Here is a 14,719-nt window from a genome sequence, read left to right on the forward strand (position 1 = left end):
CTTCTAAAAATGGTCTTATGTATAGAGCAGTGGTAAGGGGTATGTATATACACGTTACACGATAAACACAGATTCTTTCAGTAATGTAATTTATTTCAGCTCATTACAAAATTATGAGTATTCCTTTTAATAGAATTACAAAGTTGTGTTGCTAAATAACAAATGATCACAGCTTTCACGAATATCCTGCATTGACTATAAGGGGGAAAAACACTAATGGGACAACATAACATCCTTTTAATTTTATTTAATGTTAAGGTAACCGTATGGGAAACTCATGTTACAAATACAAACCTGTATTTCTAAGTTATTTCCTGCGGTTTAAAAGGTAAGTAGTTTTACATCTCTTACAACAACCACTGCTCCTCCCCAGCAGAGATCATCATTGTGGAATAACCTAGCCAAGCCAATCCAATGCTTCTCCATAGGAGCCTACTGCACATGCCTGGAAATCATTGTACTAAATCAGCATCTCCTCAGAGAGATGCATTATACCAACTCATATCCATGGGAGCGTTCAAAGTCTTAATTCTGAGCACGAGGACAGTGAACCAAGTGGCCACTAGAGGTGCCTCTTTTTATAATAGGCAGTCTGAGTGAAGTCCACTAGACATGATCGTAGGGACAAATGTAATCAAAAACTATTCTATATTCTATGCAAAAATCCCATTTCCTGTGTAATATGGAAATTAAAGGATAACAGAACAATATGCGCTGTCTAGCAGCATTATGCAAAAGTTTAACCTCTCAATAAACCAGAACGTTCTGTTTCACCAGCACAATTTGCCCCTAATCTATAGGCCTATTCACTAAGCAAAATAGTAGCAAGACTTTTCAATCTTACGTGGGTATTCACCAAAGGCAAATTCAGGGATGAACACCATATTTAAGAAATCCGCTGTAACTCAAATGGTTTTTAAATTTTTCTTTATTGATTTTGGGAATCCTTGGACTGGTTTAACCCCTTAAGGACACATGACATGTGTGAGATGTCATGATTCCCTTTTATTCCAGAAGTTTGGTCCTTAAGGGGTTAAGTATGTCCCTCACATTGCAACTGTAGATAATTGTAAATAGATCAACACCAAAAGAAAAAATTCAATCTGTGTCTTAAAATATATGACATAATAAAAGTTACATTCCAATTTGAAAATAATGGAGCAATGCCCAATACATTATGGTGCTTCCTCGTGCCCACGATTTAACACTTTTTGCAGTAACCCCTGCATTGCTTTGGTTGCCCAACAGTTCAGTTAGAAGTCTAACTTGTGAGAAACCGTTCTATAGGTTTACTAACCTGTTTGAATGTAAATTGGGATTGATTCATTGTTAGAGTGTGGTATACAGCATTGTACCCACATAGCAAATTGTAAAGTAGGAGTCGTTTTTTGTTTGTTTGTTAACCAGTTGCCAGCTAATACAATAAATGACCCCTATTAATCAGAAAAGACTACGATTACTCCCTCACAATATATGCAAAGGTGTGGGTAGCACTCCTTACCTTCAGGTGCTGGTGCATGCAGAACCGACACACTTTCTTCTTGATCTCCTTTGTGATATGTGGAGATGTTGGTATAAACCCACATTTAGGCTGGTGAGAAAAAATAAGTCCATTAATGAATGTGTGTGAGAGAGAAAGGGAGGGCAAAAAGTAATGTAAGTGATACACAATGATGGTAGAAAATGAAAAAATAAAAAAATAAACAGTTTAAAAAGAAACATGCAGCACTATAGCAACTATAGCCTAATGAAGCAGTTTTGGTGTATAGATCATGCGCCCCTGCAGTCTCATTGCTTAATTATTTGCCATTTAGGAGTTAAATCACTTTGTTTATGCAGGGTTCATTTTTACAACTGTGTGTTTACCGAAGCTGAATCGCATACAGGAGGCTGCTGTAGGCTTTTAGCAGACAATTAACAGAGCAGAAGATAAGAAGTTCCAATTAAACACACTGTGCAAAAAAGGAAACTTGAAAAGTTAGCTCTTTTTCAGTTAGTGTGTATGCAGGTTTTCGGAGTTACAGACAGCAGAAGTGAACTTAACAGGGAAGCTGCATGGCATGATCTATACAGAAAACTGCTATATTAAGCTAAAGTTGTATTGGTGTTTAGCGTGTCACTTTAAAGGAAAACACCAAAAAGCATAAGGACTAAAGCGGGATCTAGTGGTTACGGAGCCAGGAGTATAACCCACCCCAATGTAAGTAGTCAAACTGTTCAGCTAATGTAAGCTGCTAGGCCGGAGCTACAAGCTCTCGCAAAGACTGAGAAGAGAAAGGAAACCATGAATGGCAGGCCCAAGGTAATAATTCAAATAGTTACATAACTGTGTGATTATTTACAATGGCAAGAGGAAGGCGTGCCAGGACACTCCTGCCACTAGAACCATGAACAAGCACTGCAGTAGTTATAGTGCTTGGATTTTTCCTTTAAATGTGCAAGTAATCTAACTTATTAAATGCAAAGATATTCTTCAAAACCTACTGCAAACAATAAATCCCACATAATGCCGAGCCACTCACTAGCTGGCAAAGTTCATGGGACTTGTACAACATATAAGGAGATTAACTTTGGATACGCCAGCTTTAATGGGCTAGAACCACAGTACGTGAGCATCCGAATCTTTCATTTGGGATAAGTGGGGAAAAACACATACCATACAGGGCAACTTACCTTAATTTCTATGCAAAAGATGGGCCTATGTTCTATAAATGGAAAGGTCTGCAGGCGGGTAAGGTTCGGGAGGCACATAGCATAACCACTAACATCCATTTCTTTCTCGCACCGAGACTCTGAAATGCAACAAGACAGGTTTTGAAGAAAGAAAAAAAACAAAACTATAATATGAGAGTTAATTGCTTCTGCAGGACATGTCAATGACCATAGGAACAAAACACACACATTACTGTATCTATACTCAGAATTCAGGGAGGTGTAGGATCAGTCATCACTCTCTGTTCTAATTTCCTTGGGGCTCATCAATTATACAGAGCAATTCAAGGGAGATGAATTGGTTGAGCAAAAGAATGAAATTGAAGTTATGAATGGAGCGTATTCAAAATTAGAATACGGAACAGATAAAATGTTATATTGCTCCATTGATTGCCAGTGGCCTGGAGGTGTGCCAAACCCATTTTGCTCTGCCCAGTGTAGTCTGCCATCAATACAACAACTACAATACAACATAGAAACAAAGGGGAAACAAAACTGAATATATGTCCACTCTAGGTGGGACCTACCGATAGATTTGTAGTTAATTGAGACTCTAATATTTGATAAGCAGAGCATAAAATTACACTAAAGGCAGTGAGTTGCAGCTTTTCTAAGGTAGAAATGTCCTTGGAGGCACAGTCACACAGAAAAAAAGGAAATTGTGTGTTTTTGTTTTTTTAAATCGGTGAGATAAACTGTGACACAATCTGTGAAAGTGTCATCAGTGATTCAGATCATTGCTCAATGACCAATCCGTGCCAGACCCTTTACATCTCTTTATCAAACATACGGTCACAATATAAAAATTACAAAATAAATAAAACCACAGGAGATAAAACATGTGCTAAGTAACTGACTCAAACATACTGCCTGGGGCTAAGAAAATGATAAAAAAAAATATATCTCATCTTCTGCAGGCCTAACCAGTGCATCCGGACCCCAGGCACCAACCAGATCAGAGCTATTAGTCAGAGATGTGAGGGCACTCAGTGACAAGGCATTTGCATGTACAGTGACAGAGCTACTTTTCTTTAAATCTATATATTGTATCTATTTAAACACACATACACATCGCTTAGTAACATTCCTTCATTAACATTTTAAATACAGTTTTAAATTCATCTTTTTGGTAACAGACTTAAACCAGTGTAGTTAGAAAGTCTGAATGTTTATAACAATAAAAAAAGGTACATTAAAAACCACACATTTTCTAGTTGGTTAAGTTGTTCCACTATAAGTAACACAAATAGAGGAAGCTTTATAAAGGCGGCACTCATATTAAAGTTATCAGGATTCTAAAGTGGAGCATTCAGCATGAACATTCCATTAGTTTTCACTTCCCCCACTATCTACAATATTGTATGTGCTATAGCAGTAGCTAGTTTGGTCACCAGTCTGCCAGAACACAAATGCAAAAGGCTACACAGCTCTGATATTAAACAATATAAGCACCAAAGGTACTTTAGCTTAAAGGAAAGCTATAGTCACCCAGACCACTTTATCTCAATGCTTTCCATGTCTCTGTTGATATCACGAAAGGGACACGTGAGGTCCAATCACAGGCTTCTCTATAAGAAGCCAGAGACTACATGGATAGAGTTAGGGCTCCTTTTTAGGATGCATAGCCTGATTAAAAAATACAAAATCCTCGATGGGAGGCAAGTGGTATAGAATTTATAAAGAGGCTTGTCATGTGGGCTGATGTCAAATTTTGTGTTTACAAGACTGATCTTTTGAATTTTTGCTTCTGCGCAAGCCTCACAGTTGTATTGCTCTTGCTATGCCTATCGTGTGCAAAAATAAAGAATTAAAAAAAAAAAAAAAGAAGAAGCCAGAGACTAGACCGTTTCGCCAGCTCAGAGAGCGTACTGCATGCACGCATTCTGAGCTGGCAAGTGGAGGTGCTATGCCCCTTTAGGTTTAAAGGACCACTATAGTGCCAGGAAAACAAACTAATTTTCCTGGCACGATAGGGTCTTTGGATCCCCTCCACCCTCAGGGTCCTCCTCCCGCCAGGCTGAAGAGGAAGAAAGGGGTTAAACGCTTACCTTTCTCCAGCGCCGGGCTCCCTCGGCGCTGGGGGACTCTCCTCCCTCTTCCGACATCATCCGCAGAATGCGCATGCGCGGCAAGAGCTGCGCGCGCAATCAGTCCATAGGAAAGCATTTCTCAAAGCTTTCCTATGGATGGCAGCGTCTTTTCACTGATTTTCACAGTGAGAATCGCAGAAGTGCCTTTTAGCAGCTGTCAATGAGACAGCCACTAGAGGCTGGAATAACCCTATTGTAAACATAGCAGTTTCTCTGAAAGTGCTATTTTTACAGCAGGCAGGGTTAACCCTAGATGGACCTGGCACCCAGACCACTTCATCGAGCTTCATTACTGTTCTGCAGGGACAGCAATGTTTTCATTGAAGGGTTTAAATGCCTCTAATGGCAGCCACCAGAGGCCCTTCAGCAGAAGTAGAGACCATTATAGAAACCATCTGACTGGTGCAGCATGGCTCTTTGCCAGCACATGCACCAGCCATGTAATGCTTTGCTATGGGAAAGCAAGGGATTGGCTGAGATTATCAAGACTGATTATCTCTGCCGAGGAGGTGGGGACCGCCAAGGACAGAGCAGCATGGCATAGGATAAAGGTGAACTACTCATTAGCCTTTGCAACTAGAACACTATAGTAATAGGAATAAAGATTTGTATCCCCAACGCTATGGCGTTCCTTTGATGCTTATTTACTCCAACATATTTTTATATGTTTAAATGAGAACCACAGTTAAGAGGATAGTTTGTGTACTTAATAAACAAACCACAGTGCCTTACTGGTACTCCTATTCTCATTTATCAGCAGGAGTTAAATAAATCTCACCTGGTCTTTCTGACTGAACCCTTAAACAGAGAGGTTTCAGAAAATCCAATGGCAACTTCACCACCTCCTGCAATATAAAGATCACAGTTATATTTTTTATGTTTCAAGGGTAACACGACAACATTATGCCATGAACTGTAAAACCTTAAAATGTGAGACAACTGCCGAATTAAGGAACACTGGATCAATCAGATTCAAAAAGAGTTGTCACGATCTTCCAAATCTCCTTTCCATTTCGGAGAACCAAGGAAACGTGTAGAAAACATTGCAGCAATAAAGGTGTGGGATCAATAGAACAGACACATTATTCAAATTCCCTTACGTGCTCTGCATTATCTTCATGGCGCACGTTCTCTCTCTTTTAGTGAATATAGAGGTTGGATTATTCACCAGAATGTTAAGGTTTCACCTGTTGTCAGGCTCGGTTAGGCCTCCCTGATGCAATTTTATAACATTTGTGAAATATTCTACTTGCACCTTTCTGTTTTACCTTGAAAAAATGGATGGAATTTGTATAGAATATATATATCTCAACCAGATAGTGCAAAACACAAACACGATTATTTACTAAATTCTTTAAAATTCAAAGTGAATTTCAAACTTAAGGTCAGAGTAGCAGAAGTGAAAGCATAGTTGACTGGGAGAATTGCTCCAGTTTGGCTATATTAGCCTTAAATTCGAATTCACTTATTTCCAGGCAATTCTTCTTTTAGTAAAAAACCCTGAAATAAATCACCAGCTTGGGACAGAAAGGATGTATCCACTGGTATTTCTACTAAATAAATTCAATATATAGCTAAAAAGTACAGCTATGTCAATATATATTCACTGCGCCATGAACTCTTCTGGTACAAGAACACGGTCTCTACATAGCGGCTAGTAATGTTTTTAGTAATGACATTTATTTTTAGGTGCAACTGAATAAAAATCAGAACCAAGAGTTAAAGACGTCATCTGGAATGCTAATGTTGTTGCTGGTCATGGCTGAACATTCAGCTTCACCATTGAAATCCCAGTGAAAATGTTCACACAGGTACAGCTTGTGTACACATTCGACAGAAAGGGATTTCAGAAAAGGGTCCCTGAGACCAAATGTGGGTTTAGAAGTTCAGCCAAATTCCTTATGTAGGCCAGTCCACTGACCAGGCTAAGTGCATATTTATTCACAGGAAAGAAATAAAAAAAGTATAAACAATAGCAGTTCAAACAGCAAACAATTAAAAAGGTAAGCAGTACGGTGGCAAGTTAGCAGTTTTACTCAATTAGCCATCTACATTTGAGATGTGATGTTGGATTAGTGGATTATATGCAAGCCATAAGATTCCACATCAGCAATGCATCCGTGCAAATACTCCAGAAAAATAAAAAGGAATAGAAGAGAAAAATGTTCATCTTCTGCATCTTTTTATATCCATTATTAACTTGAGGATAAAGTTATATAATGCGCCAAAACAAATTGATAGTTACAGTATTTAACTCACGTGGTCGTAAATGGATAAAGACTACACAGGCACGTTTTTAAAGGAATTAGATTTACAGTCAACAGTTTAACAGCAATCTGTCTCACATGTCGTCTGCTTTTTTTTCTGCAGAGATCTGTACTGGTCTTTACTTTGTACGAATTTATGAAAACTTCACACATGGCTGTTCATTTCCAATAAACAGAATTCTATGTTCTCTCATTCCAAGAACTGATCAACGAAGCATCTGGTTTATCCAGGCTCTTTTAGTTCCGTTTTAATCTTTGTCTGTGGCTGGTGAACGGACAAACTACTATCACTCAATTCCTGTTTCTACAGTGTGGCTTCATTGTCACGTGCAGCAAGTAACTGTACAGATGTTCAATGATTATTATTATTATTATTGCCATTTATATAGCGCCAACAGATTCCGTAGTGCTTTTACAAAAAAATGACAGGAACAATAGGTTGAAGAGGACCCTGCTCAATCGAGCTTACATTCTATAGGAGGTGGGGTGTTAAACACATTAGGACAGGAATTTGCTGTCAAATAAGGTGGGCTGCCCTTTAGTAGAGAGCAAGAGACAGGTATGTGAGGTAGAGGTTACTCTGGGAGGCCATAAGCTTTTCCTAAAGAGATGGGTTTTAAGGCACTTCTTAAAAGATGCAAGACTAGGGGAGAATAGGAGTACTATGTATTGGATCCCGTCATCCCTAATCAACAAACTGTTGAGTTGGGGACCGGGGTGTAGGGTCAGGGCGGTGGTACCAGTTCCACCTAAAGTGTGGGCTTGAACCCTTGTAATTACGTATGATTTGCAGAGAAATATGTAGATTGGATAGTTCCCCTTTAAACAAGGATAAGGGGAAACTCCCAATCAGACTGGTATTTGGAAAAGAACACTAGTTGTACAAAATATATACCTTGGGTATGTACCAAAAAGAAGTAAAAAAAGGTATTTATAGGGAAAGCATAGTAACACTGGATAAATATGTATCCTGGCCTAAACAGTGATACACTGTAACTTTATTAAAAAAACTGTAGAGAGGATACAATATAACCATGTCCAAGAGATGCTTAGAGCCCTTAGAAAACCTCCCCTTTTGTGAAGTGGAAAGATCTCAGTATCCGAATGACAATAAAGGCATATAAATGCTAAGATATAGAGATAAATTACTATTGAGTAATCCACAGAGAGGAGGGGAAAACATTTTGATACCTTAAATACATATAGAAGTTAGATAGATGGGGTAGTGGGGACAGTATAGCATAGTCTAAACAGAGGTGCCCAAACTGTCCGTAAGTAGAGAGTCTGGGGTTACTTATAGTAAAAACGAGGGATGGTAGGATGGAATATATACAGTGGTATCCACAGTTAAAATAGAGGAAAAAATCCCTAATAATCGCCACTGTTCTAAACTCCTGTCCACTCCCCCCAACACCTTCATGGGTGTTCTATTCCTTATAGATAGTAAAGGTTGCCTAACAAAGCTGAGAATGGATAGGATTGAGTAGAGGTAGTGGTATAAACAGTTCGATAAGGGATTGAAAATTCCCAATAATCACCACTATACTGAACTCCTATCAACTCCCCCCAACACCTTCGTGGGTGTTCTATCCTTATTAGATCACTATGCTCTGTCCCCTTAAACTGCCATTATCCAACTAGTCCAGCTTCTATACAACAGCCAGCAATCATTAATTTAACGAAAAAAATAATAAGTGAATCCACATGGATTCCACTCACTCACGGAGCACATTAAGATGCACGAGGGAATCCTTTTCTTGACACTTATTCACTTATTATTTTTTTCGTTAAATTAATGATTGCTGGCTGTTGTATAGAAGCTGGACTAGTTGGATAATGGCAGTTTAAGGGGACAGAGCATAGTGATCTAATAAGGATAGAACACCCACGAAGGTGTTGGGGGGAGTTGATAGGAGTTCAGTATAGTGGTGATTATTGGGAATTTTCAATCCCTTATCGAACTGTTTATACCACTACCTCTACTCAATCCTATCCATTCTCAGCTTTGTTAGGCAACCTTTACTATCTATAAGGAATAGAACACCCATGAAGGTGTTGGGGGGAGTGGACAGGAGTTTAGAACAGTGGCGATTATTAGGGATTTTTTCCTCTATTTTAACTGTGGATACCACTGTATATATTCCATCCTACCATCCCTCGTTTTTACTATAAGTAACCCCAGACTCTCTACTTACGGACAGTTTGGGCACCTCTGTTTAGACTATGCTATACTGTCCCCACTACCCCATCTATCTAACTTCTATATGTATTTAAGGTATCAAAATGTTTTCCCCTCCTCTCTGTGGATTACTCAATAGTAATTTATCTCTATATCTTAGCATTTATATGCCTTTATTGTCATTCGGATACTGAGATCTTTCCACTTCACAAAAGGGGAGGTTTTCTAAGGGCTCTAAGCATCTCTTGGACATGGTTATATTGTATCCTCTCTACAGTTTTTTTAATAAAGTTACAGTGTATCACTGTTTAGGCCAGGATACATATTTATCCAGTGTTACTATGCTTTCCCTATAAATACCTTTTTTTACTTCTTTTTGGTACATACCCAAGGTATATATTTTGTACAACTAGTGTTCTTTTCCAAATACCAGTCTGATTGGGAGTTTCCCCTTATCCTTGTTTAAATGGGAACTATCCAATCTACATATTTCTCTGCAAATCAAGACTAGGGGAGAGTCTGATGGCGGTAGGCAGGCTATTCCATAGGAAGGGAGCCGCCCGTGAGAAGTCCTGCAAGCGTGAGTTGGCCGTATGGGTGCGGACAACGGAAAGGAGGTGGTCACGGGCAGAGCGGAGAGACCGAGAAGGGACATACCTATGGATCTGTGAGGAGATATAAGAGGGGCTAGAGTTGTTCAGTGCTTTATAGGTGTGAATTAACTCCTATAGGATACAGGAAGCCAATGTAAGGACTGGCAGAGGGGTGAGGTGTGAGAGAACCGACTAGAGAGGAAAATCAGTCTGGCAGCAGCGTTCATTATGGACTCTAGAGGTGTAGTGCGGTTTTTGGGAAGACCAATCAGGAGAGGGTTACAATAATCCATGCGGGAATTTACTAGAGCATGGACATGCTCCTTGGTAGTATCTGGTGCAAGAAAGGGCGGATGCGGGCTATGTTTTTAAGATGGAATCTACAGGATTTGGCAACATACTGGATGTGAGGCTCAAAGGTGAGGCCAGAATCAAGTATGATGCCAAGACAGCGCGCTTGCAAGAATGGACTGATGTGTGTACCACAAACTTGAAGGGAGAGCCAAAGAGGAGGATCAGTATTAGGAGGAGGAAAGACAAGGAGCTCAGTTTTAGAGAGATTGAGTTTCAGAAAGTGGGAGGACATCCAGTCAGAGATGGAAGAAAGGCAAGCAGTGACACGTTGCAGGACGGCAGGGGAGAGGTCCGGGGAGGAGAGTTATAACTGGGTGTCATCAGCGTACAGGTGGTAGTGGAATCCAAAAGAGGTAATAAGTTTGCCAAGAGAGGCAGTATATAGAGAAAATAGAAGGGGACCAAGAACAGAGCCCTGGGGGACTCCAACCGAGACAGGACGAGGGGAGGAGGTATCATTAGAAAAGGAGACACTGAATGAGCGTTGGGAGAGATAAGAGGAAAACCATGAGAGGACAGAGTCACAGAGACCAAGTGATTGAAGAGTGTGAAGAAGGAGAGCATGATCAAGGGTGTCAAAGCCTGCAGAGAGGTCAAGAAGAATTAGTATGGAGTAGTAGCCTTTGGATTTAGCGGTGATTAGGTTGTTAGTAACTTTGATAAGCGCGGTCTCAGTAGAGTGGAGAGGGCACCGGAAACCAGATTGAAGAGGGTCAAGGAGAGAGTTGGACTTGAGGAAATGATACACACGGGTAAAGACAAGTCTTTCCAGAAGCTTTGAGGAAAAAGGGAGCAGGGATATGGGACGATAGAGGGGGTGGATGGGTCGAGGGATGTTTTTTTTAGTATAGGTACTCAGTGGCATGTTTAAGGTCAGCAGGGACAATGCCAGAAGAGAGAGAGCAGTTGAATATGTGCGTTAAGGAAGGCACGAGACAAGTGGAGAGAGATCTAATAAGGTGAGATGGGACAGGATCGAGCGGGCAAGTGGTGGGGCAAGAGGAAAAGAGAAGAGCAGACACCTCTTGGTCAGTAGCCGGGGAGAATGTCTGAAGGGTAGGAAACAGAATGGCAAGGAAGGGAGAATGCTTTCCTTAGCTGTTCAATCTTGTCAGTAAAGTAACATGTAAAGTTGTACATCCACAATGAAGTTGATGTAGGTAGCTGTCGGCTTACCCTTACGGTGTTATATGTAGAATAATGTAACTGTATTGGTTGTAAATGGTTCAAACCAAATTTAACAGACATAAATGCACTTTTAGACATTCTGTCATTCATTAGTGTGCAGTTTTAATGTATTGAGGTAAAAAAAGCAAATGCACACAATACTACTGCAGCAAGATCTTTTTAACTTATACCAAACTAGTATTGCACGACTAGTTACAGTCCCCTCTTTAAACATTCACTGCTTATTGCAGCCTGTATGCTTCAACATCTGGGTGTTAAAATGGCGTGGATCCATGTAATAGAAAAGGTAAGTGTGCCTCTTTAAAACGAACCATAACAGGATTAGGCACATTAATGGTTGTGAATTCAAGTTCACCCAGGCCTTCCTATAGAGAGTATGTCTAAAATGAAGTACCGTATATACTCGAGTATAAGTCGTGTTTTTCAGCACATTTTTTGTGCTGAAAAACCCCAACTCGACTTATACTCGAGTCAATGTCTGTATTATGGCAATTTACATTGCCATAATACAGACAAGGGGCTGTGGGGGCTGCAGAGAGTGTTTACTTACCTTTCCTGCAGCTCCTGTCAGCTCCCTTCTCCTCCGGTCAGCACCTCTGTCAGCTCCCAATGTAAGTTTCGCGAGAGCCGCGGGGTCATAGTGTGGCTCTCGCAAGACTTACACTGGGAGCTGACAGAGGAGCTGACCGGACCGGCGCGGAGTAGAAGGGAGCTGATAGGAGCTGCAGGAGAGGTAAACAAACGCTCTGCCAGCCCCCCTCCACTGAGCTGCCAATGCCACTGGACCACCAGGGAGTGAGAGCCCCCCTCCCTGCCATGTATCAAAAAATAATAATAAAACAAAAAATAATACAACAACCCCACCAAGGCTCTGCAACACACACACACTGCACTCACACACACACACACACATACAGCACTCATATACACACACTGCATTCATTATATACACACACACTGTAAATAAATATTCAATTAATATAATTTGTTAGGATCTAATTTTATTAAGCAATTTACCAGTAGCTGCTGCATTTCCCACCCTAGTCTTATACTCGAGTCAATAAGTTTTCCCAGTTTTTTGGGGTAAAATTAAGGGCCTCAGCTTATACTCTAGTATATACGGTAGATTTTAAATTAACAGTTATTCCACGAAAACCTTCAGCTACTTTGTAGTAATTAGAGCTACTTAAATATTTGATTGTTGAGGCTCGCCCCAAAATTTTTTTTATCTCGATCTATATAAATCTGTACTGAATACAGGTTTACATGTATCCTCTGATAATGCATGCCTTGGATGTTACGGTACATCCACTAGATGGCAACAAGTAAAAACAGTCATTTCTTTCAATACAATGCACCGTTTCATACTCCAACATACTGGTCTGTGCTGCTTAAAACCCACTGGAGATATCTCCAATAACCCTGCTCGTCCCCCAATTAGCTCAGAAATGTCCATGTGGAGCTACTGCCAACAGTTGTTACTTAACTATTACATGTCAAATCAAACTTTGGTCCAATCTGGTAAACAATCCATGTGTAATAACTGTAGCCCTTTTTTCTTGCCATTATTGGAGCCTGGCTGTCCTCTCGTGATATTGGACTTGCTTGATTACAAATTGAACAGGTAGAAGATGGGAGGTTGGACACCCACAGTCATTCCTTAAACTGTGAATTGTGGGAAATAAATATTGGACCATTATTTCTGTACGAAACGTCTGGTTCTTGTTTTACCGCCATGTCCTGTTTTCATAACCTCCTGCAATCCTCCCAAGCCTTCGTTTCCACCCGTGTGACTTTACCCAATGTTACACCCAGCTCCTCTCACACGCATGGCATCTGCAAATTAATGACCTTCCTGACCTCTCTGAGTCACTGGAACTTCATTTATGAGAACACTTTCTGGTTCAGTTTAAAACATCATATTCATGAGGCTTATTTATAGAAGCCCTGCGTTAAGCGTGATTCACACACACTCCCTGTGTGCTTTGCAAAGCTGTTAGAGTTTTTTTATTTTCTTTCTAAAAAAACAACAAAGCATTTTTATGTTAAGACTGTGCCTAATTGATGTAGCCTACTTCATTAATGGACTGTTATCATCTGGGGTATCGACCCATTTAGCACGTGCTTCCACAGCTTTTAAGATACTGTAAAATTCACATTAAGTTTGGACAAAGCCACACATGTGGTATTTTTCTGTTAACCAGTTTACACACTTTAATCTGCTACACATCACAAAGTAGAAATATTTTAAATTATTCCAGATCAGGAGTGGGGTCTTTAAATTAGCTGGGGAAAAAATATTGCTTAGTTTAACTGATGATGTAATATATCAGGTATTCATAACCATTTTATATTAGCTTTTCTATTGCAACTGCAATAAGAATAGTGTAGGTCTTGAAGACTATTTTTTTTTGGTAAGAACCTTATTATGTAGTATATGTGCAGATTTATCTGTGTTTACCTAAACAAAATACATTTTGGTAAAATATTTTTTATATCTGGATTGCTTCCAAATGATGAATTAGGACCTTTTTGTTTTGCCACTCTGCATATCCTGTGCTAATTAACACATATGTGGTGTGTAATATGGTTTTTAGATATCTCTGAAACACCTATTCATTATCTCGTACTACTGTTGCAATTTGAAATACAAATTTAATTCACCTTTGGCTGCAGTAAAGATTTATAACTTTGTACTGTGATCTATCATTTTTATGGCACAGGAACATAGAAAAGTTCTTTAACCCCTTAAGGACCAAACTTCTGGAATAAAAGGGAATCATGACATGTCAGACATGTCATGTGTCCTTAAGGGGTTAAGAATGTTTTACAGATTTATCAGTAACACTAAAGGAGGAGAAATGGATAACGTGATCGAATCTTCAAAGTATCTTCAAAGTTAATATATATATATTTATATCAAAATACACTTAGAATGAAATTGTATATATATCTATGTATATATAAATAAATAAAAAGAATGCAAACTATTCATATGTCGATATACAAAATTACATAAATAATTATATAAATATACACGTAGACTTCAAATATATAAATATGCATATATATTTAAATTCTATGTGCGTATTTATGTAATATTTTTACATAATTAAGTTATTTTATTGATTGCAATTTAAGGGACCTGCCTGCCAAACCAGGCCGAAAGTCCAGAGAATTTAATTTGCTATCACTGTATTTTACCCTGTAACGTTCTACGACACCCTAAAACCTGTACATGGGGGGTACTGTTTTACTCGGGAGACTTCGCTGAACACAAATATTAGTGATTCAAAACAGTAAAACATATCACAGCGATGATATTGTCAGTGAAAG

The 14,719-nt window shown here is 39.4% G+C and overlaps 1 protein-coding gene across 1 annotated transcript in view; it reads right to left on the reverse strand.

The window, feature by feature from the left end:
- IPPK (inositol-pentakisphosphate 2-kinase) overlaps positions 1-14,719 on the reverse strand; it is a 53,322-nt gene that overhangs the window by 13,591 nt on the left and 25,012 nt on the right. Inside the window, exons 4-6 of the mRNA XM_063426478.1 lie at positions 5,581-5,647; positions 2,674-2,792; positions 1,502-1,591 (exon numbers count right to left, since the gene is read on the reverse strand). Of these exons, the coding sequence (XP_063282548.1) occupies positions 1,502-1,591; positions 2,674-2,792; positions 5,581-5,647 (276 nt within the window). The remainder of the gene's footprint in view (positions 1-1,501; positions 1,592-2,673; positions 2,793-5,580; positions 5,648-14,719) is intronic.

The sequence above is a fragment of the Pelobates fuscus genome, chromosome 7 (assembly GCF_036172605.1).
Source record: "Pelobates fuscus isolate aPelFus1 chromosome 7, aPelFus1.pri, whole genome shotgun sequence".
NCBI classification, from domain to species: domain Eukaryota; kingdom Metazoa; phylum Chordata; class Amphibia; order Anura; family Pelobatidae; genus Pelobates; species Pelobates fuscus.